An 18972-nucleotide genomic window follows, 5' to 3' on the forward strand; every position below is an offset into this window, starting at 1 on the left:
TGGCGCATTTGCTCCATGTCTTTGAATCTCTTCCTAAGGAGCCGCCTTCTCCGCTCGCTTTCCACCTTCCTCCTTCTGGCCTTTTCCTCAGCTCTCTGGGCCGCTGCTCTCTGCCTCGTGGCTGCCCTTCTGCGCCTGAGCCACCAGCCCAAAAGCAGGAGCAGCGGCTGAGCAATTTGCCAGAGCTGGTGCAGGTAGCGCAAGGCAGCCAGGAGCCAGGGTCCCCAGCCAGGCTCAGCTGGCTCTGGGGGGGCCGCTTTCATCTCCTCTGCACGGGGCTGCCCATCCCCGTGAAATCTGTCCACCACGGACAGTGGGAACAGGAAGATGAGCAGCACAAGCCCAGCCAGGACTGCTCTGTGCGCCATGGTCTGCAGGAGGAGAGAGACAAGGCTTTCACTGGGGCTCCCAAGGGAGCTTGTGGGGGCTGAAGTGAGGCCCGGAGGCGCAGGGATGTGAGGGCAGAAGCAGAGGGCCCCGGGCAGCTGGCAGGCAGCAGGGCCTGTGCCAGTGGGCCAGCAGCAGCAGCCCCGTGCCCCGGCCAAGGTGCCGGCCCCAGGGGCTGGCCCTGGGTGCAGGGGGACAATGCAGGCCCGGGTGCGGCGCTTGTGGCCCGGCCCTGGCCCGGCCCAGCCCCGCCACGTGCGCACTCACCGCTTGCCCAGGCTGTGCTGGGCCAGCGTTACCTGCGGGGGCCTTTTCCAGCTGCCCCCATTGTGACACGCTGCCCCTGGTGTCACAGGGGCCAGAGGCATCACAGCTGGGCCAGCCCTGCCCTTGGTGCCCAGCCCAGCTCAGGGGCTCCCAGTGGGCCCAGCAATGAAAGCCCCGGCAGGCAGCAAGTGCAGCCCCTCTGGGAGGGGATGGGCCCCAGGGGCTCCCTTCACAAAGCAGGCAGAAGTCCCCACTGATAAGTTTCCAAAGGGAAAATATTATAATCAATAATGTTGAGTAGGATACATATTATCAACTATGAAAACACCTGAGGTGCTTTTCCTAATGGGACTTGTTCTTCTGTGAGTGGGGTTGGGTGATGGTTGCTCAGTTTTTCTTGCTTGACTCTTCCCTGATCCAGTCCATCCAAGACTTCTGTGAAACCTTCCCATTATCAGACAGCAGAAATAAAGAACTGCAGTGAAACCACTTCTAGTCCCCTTCAGATCAAGAAGGTGCAGGGGGGTGGTTCTGGCAGAGAATTTGAGCTGCTCTGGACAGAGTCGCACTGCTGTGTTAGCAGGGACTGGCTGCTTGTGTTTTTCTTTGGATGAACAGAATCTTCCTTGTGTCCCCAGTGAACACATGGAGCTCACACCAGCAGTGCCTCTTGCCCGTTCCCTGCCCAGCCAGACCTTCCAGCCCAGCTGAAATGCCCAGCGTGGCCTTTGAGCACAAAGGGATTGCAGAGCCAAAAGCATCTGTGTAGCCACCATGGTGTTCAGCGGCTGCTGCTCGGGGAAGGGCACTGAGAGGAGGCCACTGCTGCTCTTGTCAGAGCGCTGCTGTGCAGGGATGTCCCTCGCCCTGCTCAGTCCCACATCTGCCCATCTTTTGGCCTGCTCTGAGCTCAGGTGGATGCCATCTGCTCCCAGCAGACCCAGCTGCTCCATGGTAGATGCACAGGCATGGAATCCAAAACCTTGAGTATCCCCTGAGTAGCCAGGCATTCAGCTGTTCAGTTTGTCACGGCCCACATCAGGGGTTAGAACAAGATGGTTTTTCAGATTCCTTGTGACCTGAACCATTCCAGGCTTCTAGGATTTCTCCATGACTGACTTTGGTCCCCTCAAAAGACCTCCTCTCTGCTCTCTTCCCTCCACCTGTGGAGAACGCATTCTGATGCTGCTGCTGCTGTTGGGACAGGTTGGTGGATACTCTTCCTGCCATCCCATGGGTGTAAGCATGACTCCTCTCTGAAGTCTTTGTCCCTGAATCAGTGCCTTCAAATAACAGTTATCTCCCCTCCTTCCTTTTCCATTCAGCACTTGAGCAGACACAGCATTTCTCATCGTTTCCACAGAACAGTACAGGTGCCAGTTCCCATCTTGTGGAGCCCTCTGCCATAAATCAGCCTGACAGGTTTATTCTCTACGTAATGGGAAATGATGACAAATGCAGCTGCATAATCTAGTTAGTAACTCACCATAATGACTGCCTCTGGGGGGATTTATGGGTTTTGTCACATGTGAGCTTCAGAACTTTAGAGGTTACATTTTTCACACTTTTTTGTTGGAATCTCAGTTTATCAAACTTTACTGCAGCATTAATCACTTGCAGTACAACCCTGGACTTCAAAAATGTATCACATCAGCGTGAAAAAAGGCAGAGAAAACAAGAACTGTTGTGAATTAATGAGCCAGGTAACACATGTCTCACAACAGTGATGAAACAACCTGTGTTCTTCTTCAAGCCGCAACAGAAAGTCCCAAAGTCTGGTTATTTTATTTTTTTTATTTTTTTTTCACAAAACACAAGCAGCAGCAAAGAACTGAAACAACACAGCCAGGTTTGAAACCTGACAGATCTGAAAGGCTGAGTCTGTCCTAGTTAATGGTGAAATGATGTGTGAAGCTGTCCTAGATGTTCAAATGAAGAAGATTGATTCCCAGTTATAATATGGCTTCTAAGCAAAACACTGGGATTATATAGGAGAAATGCATGTGTCATGAAACAACCAAGAAATCAGAGAGACAGTTCCAAGCTCTATAGTGAAGGTCTGGGAAATGTTCAGAGTTACCATCTATGGAGTTTGGTGCAGGATAAGCTGGAACAAAAGGCCATCATTACCCAAATTGATTTTCTTCGGGCTGGTCTGTTGGTTTTTTTTGTTTGTTTTTTTCTTTTTTTTTTTTTTTTTTTTGTTTTGTTTTGTTTTTTGGTTTGGTTTGGTTTGGTTTGGTTTTTTTTGGGTTTTTGTTTTTTTGGTTTTTTTTGTTTTGTTTTGTTTTTTTGTTTTTTGTTTTTTGTTTTTTGTTGTTTGTCAGGTAATGTTTTTTAATACTCCAAGAAATATGTTGAAAAGGTCAGCATGATCCATCAGACACAAGCAAGGGGGCTGGGGTAGATGCAACGTGTTCCTTGCACTGGAGGGTAGACAGAGGCAAGATCTGGTTTGGGGTCAATCACACCTGGATCAGGGAGGTGGCTGAAACCTGGGCTGGCCAAAGCCTTAGAATCACAAAATATCCTGGGCTGGAAAGGACCCCCAAGCATCACCAAGTCCAACTCCTGGCCCTGCAGAGGACACCTCCCCAAGAATCCCACGCTGTGCCTTGGCATGTGCTGGTGGGCAGGAGCACACAGCTGGCCGTGGCTTTGGGTGCATGGGTAAGATGAGATGGTGAGGAGCATCCCTGCTCCCTGAACTCCTGGAGAGCTGCAGACACTGATCACTGGTAAGGACAGCACCAGGACCATGGCCTGGGGCTGGTGATCTGGTGTCTCCTTTCTGCTGCTGCTTTCTGCTACAGATAACAGCCTGGTACCAAGGTCTTGTTGCTGAGGTGATAAACGGCTGGGGAGATTCCCTCCCTGCTCTTGTCTGCACGAGTTCTTATGCTCAGCACCAAGAAGGATTGGGCCAGAATGGAGGCATTTGGGGTCTCAGGGCTGAGGCTGAGACAGACAGGCAGGCAGAGCAGCTCCTCCTGGCTGATGCAAACATTAGCCCTGTGCTGGCCAGGCCAGTGATCCATAGCTATGGGTCCACAGTGATGGTGGTGCTGGGTATTCACTGGGAGAAGAGGAGGTGTAAAATGAAGCTTCTGAAGCTGCTTGGGATCCTGGAAGCTGCTCAGACCCCACTTGACCACAGTGGTTGTTTGGCCAGCTGAAGTGATGGAATTTATTGGGCTGTGCAAGGACAGTTTTCTGTGCAAACATGAAGGACTTTCAGGGGGGATGAAATACGGCCTCACAGTAGAAACAGCTGGGCTGAACACTCTTTATTCCAGCTATGAATCTTTGCTCTTAAGAGCAACAGATTCCACCTTTCATTAAACCAGAACTTGTTGTTGTTGTTGTTGTTGTTGTTGTTGTTTTGAGGAACAAAAATGACCTTTCTTGTTTATTTTATTAACATTTTAAATCATCTGTTCACCCACTGCATGCATGAAACATGAGATGTTACCAAAGTGTAGCTCACTTCTGACAGGGAGTGCTGATAGTTGGCAGATCTGTACAGGTGTCCTCATCCTGGGTGCATTGGATGTTATCCCATCCAAGCAGGCAGTTTAACACAAGCAGCCTTTTCACTGAGCTTAATTAACAACAGAAATAAAAACTATATCTTTATAGCAAAGTTACTTTGACATCTACCATCACTCAGCGAGAGGTTTATTGTTACGGACACATAATATTGGCTTTTTGCAGAGATTAAAATGGATTTTCTATCTGTGGTGTTCAAGTAACTTTGTTATTGTCTTGGTTTGAAAAGCCAGGTGTCTGCTAAGGAAGGCAGGAGCCTCCCCTGGAATGGAAAATGTAAACCCCTCCCTCTGAATTGTTATAATTTTGAAATGAAGGAGCTTTCAGTCAAGGATATGGGAATAGGAATAACAGTTCTTTTTTAGGAAAAATTAAAAATATAAATGCAGTAGTACAAACGAAAAAAAACCCCACTGACAGAGTCAGAACAGGGCCTGACCCCCTGTGGGTCAGGGTGCTGGCAGCAGTCCCATTCAGTGGTGGCTGCAGCCCTCCTGCAGTGCCAGGTGTGGCTCTGTTGGAGCAGGGATCCTGGAGAAGGGTGGAGTTTTCCTCTGAAGGTCCAGGGCTGCTGTAGATGGGCCTGGGAATCTTCCTTCCTCTGGGAATCCAGTTGGAAAAGGCTGATCCTCTGGGAATGCAGTGGAGAAGAAAGACAGCTGCTCCTCTGGGAATCCAGTTGGAAAAGGCTGATCCTCTGGGAATCCCATGGAGAAGAAAGACAGCTGCTCCTCTGGGAATCCAGGAGGAAAAGGCTGCCTACAGTGTTCCAAATCTCAGATTCTATCCAGGTAGGAATGCTTGGCTCCTCCCCCTGGGCGGAGCATCTCCCAATGGGATGATGTCATTTAATCAGCCATGCAGTGACACTCAGTGGCACATTACCAGAAGATTAATAATTAATAATTAATGGCCTATTAATGGAACACACCTCCCCACAGGGAGGATTGGTTGTGGAAGAGAGAAACTGCCCAATGAACAGAAGATAACTGCCCCACCACTGACAGATGGCAAACAGAACACACACTTATCTTGCAGCCCGGGACCTGTCCCCACTGGCTGCCCCCATTCTCCAGAGTTCATGGTGTCCAGGGAGGCTGCAGCTGCTGGTGCCAGGAACAAACGAGACGGGTCTGGGTTTCAGAAAGCTCCAGAGTCCATTTCTGACCCCCGAAAGACAGGGCAAAGGCAGGGCCATGGGGCTTTTATAGAGTATCCCAGGGCTGGAGTTTGGGTTTGTGTTGGATCGGCGGGAGAAATGTGGCATGCAATATGACTGATCAGCAAGTCTCGAACTTTATTGAGAGTCACACATATTTATATTGGTGTTAATAAAGCTCATACATATTGCAAACGAGTGCTCATTATTGGTTAGTTACTTATCGGCCAACTACGCCTCCTTCTGCATTCTTGTGGTTATTCTGTTGAAACTATTCTTCATATTTTTGGCAAAAGAGCTTCTTCCCTATCCTGTTGTTGCATCAAGGGCATAATGTCCTTGCCTTATATGGACACTGACTGCTGACTCCTAGACTTCTCTCCTTCTTGCTTAACCAGGGGTATTATGTCGACGTGACCTTTCTCAGCCAGCCAACTGTCCACAAAGCTCAGCGGGACAAGGCTCCTGTCCATGCTCTCCCACATTCCACAGTGCCCAGGCCACACCAGGAGTGCTCAGAGCTGCAGCCAAAAGCTTCCTATCGATCCTCTCTTGCAGAGGACACCAGCACAGAGGCACAGGTGCCACCTCCTCCAGCTAAGCCCAGGAGATCCACCTCCTCACCAGCTGCAAGAGCAGGACGCTTATGTGCCAGCCGCCCCTCCCAACCCCGTTCTTCCCCTCGTGCCTTGAAGGCGCATCCCCACCTTGAGACACCCGGGGCAGGAAGAAGAGCTGGCCCCGGACGATGTCCTCGTTGGTGTGGAAAGGAAGGTGCCCTCAGAGCAGCTCATAGAGCAGGATGCCCAGGGACCAGATGGTGGCTGGCTGGCCATGGTAGCAGCCAAAGAGGATCCACTCCGGTGGGCTGTACTCCGGCGTTCCTATGGGACACGGGCGCAGCTCATCAGGCCCATGCTGCTCCCTCCCTCCCAGCCAGCTCCCGTTCCACAACAGCCAGCCCCTGCCCTGCCAAAAAGCAACTTGGCTGCAGCTGGCTGAAGATGGATTCCCCCTCCTTCCTTCCCTCCTTCCTTCCCTCCCTCTTCCCCCTCTGCCAGCCAAGGGTGGAACTCCACTGCGAAGCTGGGCCCCGGCTTGGGCTCACCTGACATCCGGGTGTAGAACGTGTCCTGGAGGATTGTGCCGCAGCCGAAGTCGATGAGCTTCGCCTCACCCGTGTCCAGGTCGACGAGGACGTTCTCGGCCTTGATGTGGCGGTGCAGGACGCCGCGGCTGCTGCAGTGCCCCATGGCCTCCAGCACCTGGCGGAACAGCCCCCGCGCCACGGGCTCCGTCAGGAACCGCCGCTCGTGCAGGAAGTACCAGAGGTGCTGACAGCGCTGCGGACGCTCCATGAGCAGCGCGAAGCCCTCGGGCACCTCGAACCAGTCCAGGAGCCGCACGACACCGCGGAAACCAGGCCACGACACCTTCCACAGCAGCGCCAGCTCCAGGGCCACAAGGGCGCCCTTGCACTGCGGGGGGACCGCGATGCCGTCAGGAACGAAAGAGAGAAACAAACAAATCACACCTCAAAGTCATTCCTATTAGAGAAGTAACCAAAGAAAACAACGTAGCAATAACGAAGACTGTTGGCTTCTGGCTTCTTTCCTCTTTGCATGAGACCAAGCTTTTCATGGGGAACAATTGCCTCCTCTGACAATTTTGCCAGAGTGGACAGGAGCAGAGCATTTACTTTTCAAATAGAAAAGGAAAATCGTGTCAGTAATGTCATCTCTTTTCATCCTCTGTTGACACAGTTGCAGGCTGCCAAAAGACATGGTCTGCAGTGTGGAACTTGGGGCCAAGTTTCTTTTTCTGCCAGAGGATGAGGAGGGGAAGTACCCCAGAATCATGGAGCCGTGGCATGGTTTGGCTTGGAAGGCATTTGGAAAATCCCATGGCTGCAACGCCCCTGCTGTGGCTGGGGACCCCTTGCACAGGACCGGCTTGTCTAGAGCTCCATGCAGCCTGGCCTTGAACACTGTCAGGGACGGGACATGCCCACCTTCTCTGAGCAACCTGTTCCAGGAGAGTCTTTTTTCTGAATCCCTTACCTAAACCTAATCTCTCTCCATTTGGATCCATGCTCCCTTGTCCTGTCCTTGCCTGCCCTCGTACAAAGTCCCTGTCCAGCTTTCTTGTGTGTTGCCCTCAGGTACTGGAAGGCCACAGCTGGATCAAGGCTGGGTCTCTTTCCCAGGCTGAAGAAGCCGAGCTGTGTCAGCCTTTCCTTGCAGGAGAGGAGCTGCAGCCCCGGCACCATCTGGGTGTCCCTGCTGGGCCCCTGCTGCAGCGTGTCCACGTCCTTGCCGTCCGTGCCGGGGAGCCCGGCAGAGGCGGAGGCAGCGCTGCAGGTGCAGGGTCAGCGGCGGGGAGGAGACCCGGCCCTGGCAGTGGCTCCGGGAGCAGCGATTGGCGCTGGGCCGCCCGCACTGCAGAGAGCCGGGGCCCTTGTGCCTGCCCTTGTGCCCAGGGCGCCTTTCCCCGCCGCCCGCCCGCCCGCCCGCTCGGGGGAAATGCCCCCTGTGCCGCCCCTCAGGGCCGCCCCTCGCCGCTGCCCCGGGCGCTCCCGGCGCCGCCTGGAGGGGCCCAGGCCTCGGCCTCACCCTGCTCAGCCCGAGGCCTGGAAAAGCAGATTCAAACACCCACCCAGAAAGTGCCCCAGGATGCCAAGGTCAATCTTTTGTCACCAGCACGGCTTTGCTATCAGAGTCTGGACGGGAGTAGAAAATCACCAGGGGAAAAGAGCATGAACAAGTTCTGCCTTGGCACTACCTCAAGGCTTTGAGGGAGAGGCTCTGTGGTGCTTTCTTGCTTGCAGGGACACACAGAAAGTGTTGAAATGGTAAAAATAATCAAAACCCCTTAGAAAGAGACCCTAGGGAGCCTGGCCCCCCAGAAATGATGCTGAAGAGAGGCCCTTTTGCTGACCCGCAAGCTCAAGCACGTTTGCATACTGCTATTTTGCAACAGTCTCAGAAACTTGCATGAGAGGCTTCTCATGCATTTCCAGATATGGGACTAGCACCTCCATCTTATACCCCCATTGGACAAGAGGCAAATGAGACTTTGTATGAGTTTCCTAGACCGCCTCAGAAATGCTGTAGTTTGGGCTCCAGGAATGTGCCCAGAGGTTAAAGCTGTGCTAGGAATGCAATTAGCAGTAGAAAATGCAAATCTCACCTCCAAAAGGATCCTGCAAACTTTGCCCAGAACAGCTAATGTGGCAGACATGACAGAAGCTTGTTTGGGAGTAGGAGCTCCAGAGGACAAGGCCACCTATCCAGCAATGCAATGGCAACTGCCCTTGAGCCACTTGTGCAGCACAGAGAAAACGGCCCCGACCGAGTTTGCCTTCGGTGTGGCAGCCACGGGTGCAAAGTTAGAGCCGTAAAGAAAAGTAACAAACAGCAACAGCTACTGGTTCCAAGGGAAAGTGCAGCAGATGTGACAAGCACGGGCACCAAAGCGGCGAATGCAAATCCACAGACGAGAGAGACGGAGCCGCTGGGACTCGCGGAACCGAGCGCTAAAGGGGGCGCGCCGTGACACAAATGCTCCCCCACAACCTGGACATTCTTCAATCAGCCACAGCAGGGAGCGCAGGAGTCGGTGTGGCAGCAGCAGCAGAAGCTACCTTGGAAAACACTGACGTGCAAGTCATCCCATCTACAGCAAATGGACCTTTGGGACATTGTCCTAGGGTGACGTTACGATGCTTGTATCCCCATTCGTGTCTTCTGTTCATGCTGGATATTATGTTCTGTGCCTTCAAGACTGGCTCTGAAGAGTGAAAGTTTTGTTTTGGTTTCTTATCAGCCTGCTCCTCCACAGCTGGTGGGACACAGAGACGGGGCAGTACATGGTGCTGCTTTTGCTTTTTGCTTGGCTTTTTGCTTTGCTCTTGCTCCTGCTTTGCTCTCGCTTTTTGCTTCTGCTCATTAGTTAGTTTAGCTAAGCAGTCTGAATTTTTCCCTGGACTGTTTTTCCTTTCCTTTTTTCAGAATTACTTGAAGCTGCTCTGGACTGGGAGCTGGGAAACACCGAGAGTTTGCACCTTGTGGCTGCAGCAGCTGCCCCAGCGCCGGAGGGACTGAGAACAGAGCGACCACCCCCAAGAGAGACTTTCTGAATTTGTCATCCTTTTCAGAGCCGGGAAAGAGCGGTGTCATGGGTATTGTTCATTTTGTGTGCTGGGAGTGCTGTGCCTGTTAAATGAACAGGTTCTTTTCACTTCTCTCTGAGCAATCCCTCCCGAACCGGTTGGGGGGAGGGCCCTGTGGCTTTGCTTTCTGGAGGGGCCCCCGTGGAGGTTTTCTCTCAAATTTGCCCTAAACCAGGACACATCTCAAAAAAATTAGAATTATAAATAAAGAAATAATAATTAAAATTAAATAAATTATAATAAAAATGAAATATAAAAATCTCAAGTCTTCCTTACAATATTCCAATGGTTCAACCCAAAAAAACAACAATTGTTGCTAGAATATTACCAATGCATATAAATAAACAAGTTATATACCAAGAAATCCCTTTTGAAAGTTTTAACTTGATGACTAATATACTTTAGATAAAAAACATCTAAAAAAACTAGCATACAATGTAACACACCGTAGTTAAACAATTCATATTACAAATATACTAAACGCAAAACCAAACAGCAGTATAATTTCTCAGACATTTTAACCAAACAATTAAACTTTATCACCCTTAGATACTCAAAAACAATTAAAATAATTTTTAAAAATTTAATTACAGGTGAGTGGCTTTACTTGGATATTGGTTTTTGGACTGTTTGGGTTAGATGATTTAAAAATAGGACTTTTATAGGAATTTAATCAGCTGACAAGGTGGCACTCTGCAAACAGAAATGACTGAAAATGAACAGGACAGAAATCAGGACCTCTTGAAAGTTTTATTTGCTATCAAATACATCCCACACACCCAGCCCCACACAATCCCCATCCCACTGCTCCACATTGGGATCCCACTTCTCCCAATCTCCTTCCAACCCCATCTCACCCTGATGGGTGTGGAACTGAGCAAGTTTATCCTGGGATGGAGTTTTTTTGAGGAGGGAACAAGCAATTTGAAGTGCGATTGAGCATTTATGGCTTAAAATGTAGCTGTTTTCAGTGGGATTTGAGTGGTTTTGAGGTGACAGATCAATCCCTCTTGGTTTTTGGAGTGCAAAGATATTGAGAAGAGCAAAAATTAAAGCCAAACAAAGGAGAAGCAGCCAGGTGTGTTCCCAACATGGATCACAGGGAATGTGAGTGACCAGGGCTGTGCCCAAAGTGCCTCCTCCAGTGGGGGATGGAGCTGCAGCAGCGCACGAAGCTCTTCCCGCACTCGGGGCACTCGCAGGGCTTCCCTTACCGGTGCCTCCGTTGGTGTTGGGTCAAGTGAGAGCTCTGTGAGAAGCTCTTCCCACACTGGGGACACTCGTAGGGACTCTCCCCTGTGTGGATGCGCCGGTGCCTGACAAGGGTGCAGTTGTATTTGAATCCCTTCCCGCAGTCTGGGCATTGGAAGGGCCTCTCCTCTGTGTGACTCTGATAGTGCAGGACGAGATCAGGGCTGGTCTGAAACCTCTTCCTGCATTTATCACACTCGTAGGGCCTCTCCCCAGTGTGAATGCGCCGGTGCCTGACGAGGGTGGAGTTGTACTTGAATCCCTTCCCACAGTCGGGGCATTGGAAGGGCCTCTCCTCTGTGTGACTCTGATAGTGCCGGAGGAGATGGGAGCTGGTCTGAAACCTCTTCCCACACTTGGAGCACTCATAGGGTCTCTCCCCAGTGTGGGTCCTCTGGTGCAGGATCAGGCTGGAGCTCCGGCTGAAGCTCTTCCCACACTCCCCACACTCGTAGGGCCGTTCCCCAGTGTGGATCCTCTGGTGCCTGATCAGGTGGCAGTTCCACCTGAAGCTCTTCCCACACTCCACGCATGTGTGGGGCTTCTCCCCATCATGGAGCTGCTCATGGAGCACCAGCTCCGAGCTCTGGCTCCATCTCCGGCCGCCTTCCCGGCCCAGGCTGGCTCTTTCCCCCTCACATCCCCGCCATCTGCGTTTGCAGCCCCTCCTCGTGCGGCATCTCCGGGCCTTTTCCTCCCCGTTGGCTTCCTGCGCCGTGGAGCCGCTCAAAACGGCCTCTGCCACCAGGTTCTGCCGCGGGCATTTGTCCTCCCTGCTCTCCATGCTCAGCTCCTGCTCTGGGCGAGGAAGGACAAGGACAGCATGGGATTTGCCTCCGTGCCACAGGCAAGGGCAACGAGATCCCCCCAGGGCTGTGCTGCAGCCGGGGGCCCTGCTGGGCTGGGAGATGGAGCAGCACAGAGGGGAAAGGGGCACTGACTTCCTCCTCACCTGCCTCAGTGTCCCGGAGCATCTTCCTCTTCCTCGCAGCCTCCCAGGGGTTGGCAATGGGAAATCCTGGTTTGGGGAAAACAAGGGATGAGCACGTTTGTAGGAGCGTCGGGTGTAGCACGGTCGGGATGGACGGAGACGAGAGATCTCTGCAGCCAGGTCGTGGAACTTGCGGTTTATTGCAAAGGGCCTGGGTGCAGGGCCCTGCTTGGAGCTGCCAGGCACAGCTTGGAGCAGGCCTGAGAGAAGAGAGGGAGAGAGAGGATGAGAGGGTGAGAGAGTAAGAGGGTAAGAGTGTAAGAGAGTAAGGTTCCTGTTACAATACAATAATTCTTCTTCTGTGTTAAATATTCTATTTTTCACTAACCAGTCCAGTACAAGATACAAATCCAATAGCAATTACATACAGCCTATAAAAATCATTACATCACCATACTGTAATAAGTAGCAATATATTTGTTCATTAATTAAATCAATAGCTAAATAATTATACAATATAAAAGCAATAACTAAATAGCTAAAACTGCTTGATTCTTAAATGTGCAGCCACATATGTTTGCTTGGCTTGCAGGAATCGTATAGTGCTTTGGGAATTCCTTGGTAAAGATATACACGATAAGGAAAAGTTCACCCAGAGGTCACAGAGGAAGGCTCTAACAACAGTTCCTAAACTCGCAAGAATTGCTTAGGCTTGCAGGAATCGTATAGTGTTCTGAAAATTCCACTGTATAGGTATGCCTTATAAGGAAAAGTTCAGTCAGTGGTTAAAGAGGAAGACTTGGAGCCTTCATCCCACGACCACCAGAAGGCAGAAAAAGACCCCCTAGCAACTGAACGAGCAAGCACAAAAGACAGACCACATCATCCCCGAACCCGGGAGAAGAAGGCAATAAAAGGCGAACTTTGGGGATAGGAACGGCGCGAGCCTAGAGGAGCAGAGACTCCCGGCCGCCCAGCGCTGAACTTTGCTTGTTGTCGCTTGCAAAATAATAAAAAAAAAGTATGATCCTTAAATCCAGTGAACTCATTTATCACCATACTGTGTTACATTTTAAACCCCAAAAACTCCTCTTTGGAGCCCTTCTGCTGAGCTAGTAGGGTCTGCTCTGACCCTTGGACCTGTCTGCAAGCAGAGGGAATTGTTTCATCAGAAGAGGATTACCTTCAGTCAGGCCACACCATTGTTTTCCATTTGTTCAGTATCTAAGATATCTAAAAGCTTGCTTTCATTCCAATCTTGCTTAGAGTTCCTATACTCTCAAAAGCTTTTGAGAATATAGAAACTATAAGCAAGATTGGAATGAAAGGCCAGACAATAATATTTATAAGGCTTTCCTGTTTCATCTACCCCAACACACGTTGAGTTTGAAGGTCTCTCTGCCCAGGTACATCTCTAGTCCGGCCATCTGGGCTCCAGTAAACCCTCCTAAACACCAAGATTCAGACCTGAAAAAGCCTCCCAGGGGTTGCCCGTCCCTGGTCCCTCCCCTCGGGTGTTCGGGGGTTCCCCCCTGTCCCAGCTGCTGGGGTCACCCTTGCATTGGGGGTCCCCCTTATCCTGGGTGCCCGCCCTGCCCAGGCTGCTGGCAGTGCCAGCAATGCCAAAAGCTCCCCCCTCTTGGCCCTCCCCATTTCGGGATGCCGGGGCTGTTTGGGCTCCCGGGCTCCCTTCTCCCCTCATTCTCTGCTCTGGGCTGCAGCGGCTCCAAGGAGTCCCCCCTGCCCCTCTCCAGGCTCTTGAGGCTCCCGCCAATGGCGGCGCTCCCCCCTCTCTGGCCTCCCCACTTTGGCCTCCTGGGGGACACAGGGCTCTGCTCCTCCAGGCTGCCTCTGCCCGCAGCCGCCACCGCCACCCCCCGATGTCCCCCCGAGGGGCCTTTTCCGCTCAGCCTTCGACTTCTTCATTCGCCTTCATCCATCTTCTTCCATCCCTCCTCCATTTCCTCCTCCCCCCTTACCCCGCCTCCTCCTCCCCCTCCATCCCTGCCCTTCCCTGCCTCCTCCTCCTCCCCCAGCAGCAGCCACACCCTCGGTGCCCCGTTCCCGCAGCCCTCGCAGCCCGCGGCAGGAGCGGCCATGGAGCCGGGCCAGGTCGGCATGGGCAGCGCGGGGCTCTCGGCTGCTCCCAGCCGCTGCGGGCGGGGGGAACCCGGCCCGGGCCAAAGGAGAGGCAAACTGGGCAAACTGGGGGCAGATCACAAAGCTAAGGATGCAGCAGAAAATGGAGCTGAAAGAGTTATTTTAATATTAACTCCAAACGAGGAAAAACTGGAAATTCCAAAGTTTAGGGAAGCCGAGAAAAAAGAATTAAACAAGATATGAAATGAACAAGATAAATCAGGGAAATAGAAACTTCTACATGGAAGACAATTACTTAATAAAATGTGCTTACTAGGAAAAGATTAGAAGACGTGCATCAGAAACCCCACTGGCGTACTCAAGTTTTGTGTGATCATTTTTTAAGGAATTTTGGGTGCACTGGGATTTTTGGTGTAGCAAAGCAAGTCACTGAAAGATGCTTAATTTGCCAAAGGATAAATAAAAAGGTGATGAGAAAAACAACATTAGGAGGTCATGAGTTAGCTCGTCGACCATTTCAAAATATCCAAGCAGAAGTTTAGATTTGTTAGGTTCTGGATTTATTTGGAAAAAAAAACCATTTAATCTAGAAGAAAGAGAATATGCCATATGTTAGACAGGAGATTTTAGGAGAATAAAAATCTTTGAAGTATCAGAAACACCCGAGGAAAAAACCAAGAAAATAAAAAGGGGAAATGAAAGGGAGGGGAACAAGAGGAAAAGTCAGAAAGAGAGTGGGATCCTCTGCAGCTCTTGCCCCCTCCGTTGGCGGCCGAGGCGCCTGTCCCGGGTCCCGGCTCGCTGCCCGCCTCAGCTCCGCCTGCCCCGGTTTCCATCCCAGGTGCGGGCTCTCTGCCCAGGGCAGCTCCACCTGCCCCGGCGCTGGCGGTGAATTTGTGTGCCCTGGCCCCACTGCCCGGCCCGCGGCCGCTCTGCCGGCCATGCTGGGCAAGATGGGGTTGCTCTGTCCTGCCGCGTGGGCCGAGGTCACCGCGCCGACCGCACCGAGGGCGGGTCCCAGCCATCCCATCCCCGGCTGCCCTGCCCGTGCCAGCTGCGCTGGGCAGCGCCGCTGCTGCTGCCGGGGTCTCCCACCTGCCTTTTCTCTGCCGGGAGCTGCCGGATCAGCCGCCATAAGCCATGTGGGGGCTGCCCACGCTCCGGCTCGGCCTCCACGGGAAGATCCCCCTCTGGCGATTCCGGCAGCAGACCCTGCCCACACTCCGACCGAGCCTCGGCGGGATATCCTCCCCTGACCCCTCCTGCTCTGAGTTACGTCCCCTTGGTAACCACAGCTCCGGCTGTTCAGGGAAAATCCCTCTCTCTACAGGAAGCACCTTATCGAAACACTAGGAGCTCAGTTAAAAGGCAGCCCTCTCCAAATTCTTTCTCAAAACACGGGAGAAAGGCTACAGAAGGTAAAAAAGTGAAAGAGTTAGATGAAGGGATTGCTCTATTGCCGTGAAGAGAGGTTCCCATGGCAGGGATGCGCTGCCCCGCCCCGCGGGAGCCACCGGCGCCCCTGCCGGCCGTGCCCGGAACTGCACCCAAGGGGAAAGCGCCGCGGCCGAAAGGCCGGGACCGGCTCCGGGCTCTGTTTGTTGTCACTGCCGGAGCTGTTGATACACACTACTATTATTATATTATACACACTAGGAAAGAACTGTTATTCCTAATCCCATATCTTTGCCTGAGAGCCCCTTGATTTCACTATCCTAAAAATTAAGAGGGAGGGGCTTTGCATTCTCCATTCCAAGAGAGGCTTTTTCTGCCTTCCCAAGCAGACACTTGTCTTGTAAAGCAAGACAAGCACCCACAGGCACTGAGGGGGGCTGCAGGAGGGGCAGAAGAAGGCCCTGCAGCACTTGGGCACAAAGGCCCAGCAGGTGAATGCAAGAAGGGAGCAGCAAAAGGCCAAGCTGAAGGCAAAGGCCAGGGCAGAGCTCCTACAGCCCCTGAGGGATCAGCCCCAGGGCCCAAGGGGGCCCCAGCACCCAGGGCACGGCTCGGCCACAAGCACCCGGCAGAGGCATTGCCCTCCTCGGCAGGGCACAGCCCACCCAAACAGCCCCTGGCAAGGAATCAGGGCTCCGGCTGCAGGGCACAAGGACACTGCAAGCAGAGACAGCAGCACCCTCAGGACCAGCAAGTCCAGCCCGTGATGGACATGGATTGGCAGGGCTGTCACAGCTCCCATCACACCAGGGACCCTCCACACTGGAGCCCTTGAGAACATTCAGGTGGGTCTGCATTGAGAGGAGGCATTTCCTGATGGACACAGGGGCCTCTCAATCTGCTCTGAATCTTAGACCTAAAGGGGAAAATAGTAAAGGAATATTTTAATTTTTAAGGGAATGAGTGGGAAAGATGAGCAGGTATGATTTGTTCAACCACTATTAGAAGCTGTGGGGGATAGGTTTGAAATAAATTTCTTTTTCTTCTTCCTGTGATTGTAATTAACTAGGAAGGAGTTTGAGAGCTGGATTTTAATACTGTAAAAAGGGATACAGAGGCTAGTTCTGTTGTACCTCTGTGTCAAAAGTCTGACAAGGCCTATGCTGAAGTGAACCCAGAAGTGTCGGCAGCCCCAGGGAAGTACAGAAAATTAGATATGGAGCCTCTACAAATTAAAGCAACCAGGACAAGCACTACCCTGTTCCAAGAGAGGGAAGGAAGGGCTCACAGCCTGGTATTGAGTCCCTGTAGAAAGCAGGGCTTTTGGAGCCAAGGATGTCTCCCTACAACACTCCTATCCTGCCAGTCAACAAACTGGATGGATGGACCCAAGGAGGAAACACAGAATTTTCAAGTGTTAAAATTAAGATTAACTGAGGCGAGTGGCCTGGGCCTTCCAGACAGGGAAAAAGAATTTGAATTATAGGTGGACGTTAAACAGGGTCTTGCCAAAGGAATTCTTGTGCTAAAATGTTTAACCCAGTGGCCAGAGAGCAGCCTCATTGTCTGCAGAATTGTGCAGCCACAGCTTCCGTGGGAGCAGAGGCTGAAAACTGATGACAACAGGAGGATCTCCTAGAGTTCAAGTCTGGCATCAAGTTAAAGCTTTGACAACCAAAAGAGCCTCTAAATGGATGAGCAGGGCTCGGTGATTACAGTATGAAACTTGTTCAATGGCACAGGAGGATTCAGAACTGAGGACAGGGCAAGGGTTTAACCCAGCCTCCTGTTTGAACAGCCTGGAGAGGGGCTGGCAAGGAACCCAGGACTGCACTCAAGGGACAGAGCTCCCGAGCCAGGCTGGGAGAGATTGATGGGACATTCCCTGGCCTGAGGGAGACAATGTGTTTGTGGATGGCTCTGCAAGGGCAGCAGGAGGGAAAAGAGCTACAAGACAGGCTGTTATTAAGGAAGGGGAATCAGACAAAGCGCAGGTCACTGGCCCATGCTCAGCTCAACCCGCGGAGCTGTGGGTGCTTGTAAGAGCCTGGCACTGAAATGCCCTGAGCAGGAAGGCTTCAAAATCTTCTGCTGACACCATGGCACCTAACAGGGGGGCAAAAGCAATTCTGACTGCTTCAGCAAGCACTGGATCACTTATTAACCTATTGCTAAAACAAATAATTCAAAGATAATGGATTGTGGGAGCAATAGATTCAGATGGGGAACTCATTTTACAGGAAAGACCCTTCAGGGGGTTATGGCAGCTTTAGGAATACAATGGGACCTCCATAACCCCTGGCAAGCCCAGAGCTCAGGTTGGGTAGAAAGAATGAATGGGGAAATAAAGAAACACCTTTGGAAGCCGGAGATGGAAACCAAGATGCCATGGGTACAGCTTTTGCCATTGGCCTTGGCAATGAAAAGAGCCAGACCCAAGGCAGATATTCAATTATCTCCCTTGGAATTCATGTCTGGAATTCCTTACCTGGGCAATTCTCCACCTAGTGCAGGGTGGAAATAAGGGATGTAAATGTAAGGCAGGCTGTAGCCAGGATCCTGTCTCCTGTGGAATCTCTCCCCCAGGAAGCTGGGCTGGCACAGAGCCTGCCCTGGGACTTTGCTGTTGCCAACACCCAGCCAGGCCATCGGCTCCTGCCTAAGGAGCGCAAAGCAGCACCACTGGTGGCCAAGGGGCCCACGCCAAGTGTCCCTGAGGCCAGAAACAGCCGCCAGCACAGCTGAGCACGGGGGGACCCCTCAGCCTGGCCTCAGGGGCTCTGAAGCCCCGGAGATTTGCACTTCCCGCCCGCAGCAGGACCATGGGAGCCGCCCCTGAGCCTGCCCTGAAGGCAACGCAGCAGCAGCCAGGGCTCCACAGCGGGCCAAGCCCCTGGGCCTGCCCACAGATCCTCTGCTCAAACCCTCGGGAATCCTGGCCACCCTCCCCTGGCACCTCCAGCCACTGCGGCCAAGCCTCGCTGCCGCTGCTGCAGCTCCAGCGCTGGCTGGGCCTGCACTGCCACAGCTGCTGGGGAGCACCGCGGCACAATTCCACCCTGGGGCTCACTCACACCCACACTCTGGGCTGCCTGCGACTGCACTGCTGCAAAATGTACCCATCCTGCTTCTTTTAAATCTTATTTCTCTGCTCAGAAAGGTTTCTCTACTCAAAGGTTTGCCTTTGGGAAAGAAATTTTAAAGGTTTTATTTAAGGGGTTCCCAGTCTGTTCGGATGTTAAACTCATCTCCACCACTCAATGGGGACGAGTTTAACATCCGAACAGACTGGGAATAGCCCAAAAGACACCCACAGAGATAAGGACCAGCAACAAAACATCAACGCCCCGCAGCAAACAGCAACCAACAGCTACCCCAGACACTGCCCCCGCACAGCTGGAGACACCTGGTCTGGAAAAGGCTGAGAAGGAAATCCAGGAGTGTGGACCGAATTCACATCAGAGGGGAAGAAATCCGAGTCTAATAGGAAACCAAACACTAAAAACTTCCATGACTTGGAAGCAATGAACATTAAAGCAGTGGATTTAGATTGGTTCAGACTACGTAAAGTTTAGGAAAAATCGAGTAAAACTGACATGTCATGGAATGATTTTTTCTGCACAGCCGGGCTATGTGTGGATGAAAGTATTTCTGTTGCCCATCCTGGCCAGAACCAAGTAATGCCTTGACTCTCTCACACGAAAGAGATTCTTGGAGAGTTTTTGTTTTCCCTACAGTTTCAGTGATAAGATTACAACATGA

At 52.1% G+C, this 18972-nt stretch overlaps 2 protein-coding genes across 2 annotated transcripts in view; one reads left to right on the plus strand and one right to left on the minus strand.

Moving 5' to 3' along the window:
* LOC143696053 (uncharacterized) overlaps positions 1–18972 on the plus strand; it is a 1205294-nt gene that overhangs the window by 917093 nt on the left and 269229 nt on the right. The gene's annotated exons all lie outside the window — the stretch shown is intronic.
* The window catches only part of LOC143696057 (uncharacterized), a 244020-nt gene that overhangs the window by 31586 nt on the left and 193462 nt on the right, over positions 1–18972 (minus strand). Inside the window, exon 4 of the mRNA XM_077191263.1 lies at positions 10803–11269. Coding sequence (XP_077047378.1) covers positions 10803–11269 — 467 coding nt within the window. The remainder of the gene's footprint in view (positions 1–10802; positions 11270–18972) is intronic.

This window comes from Agelaius phoeniceus, chromosome 28, assembly GCF_051311805.1.
Source record: "Agelaius phoeniceus isolate bAgePho1 chromosome 28, bAgePho1.hap1, whole genome shotgun sequence".
Classification (NCBI taxonomy): Eukaryota; Metazoa; Chordata; class Aves; order Passeriformes; family Icteridae; genus Agelaius; species Agelaius phoeniceus.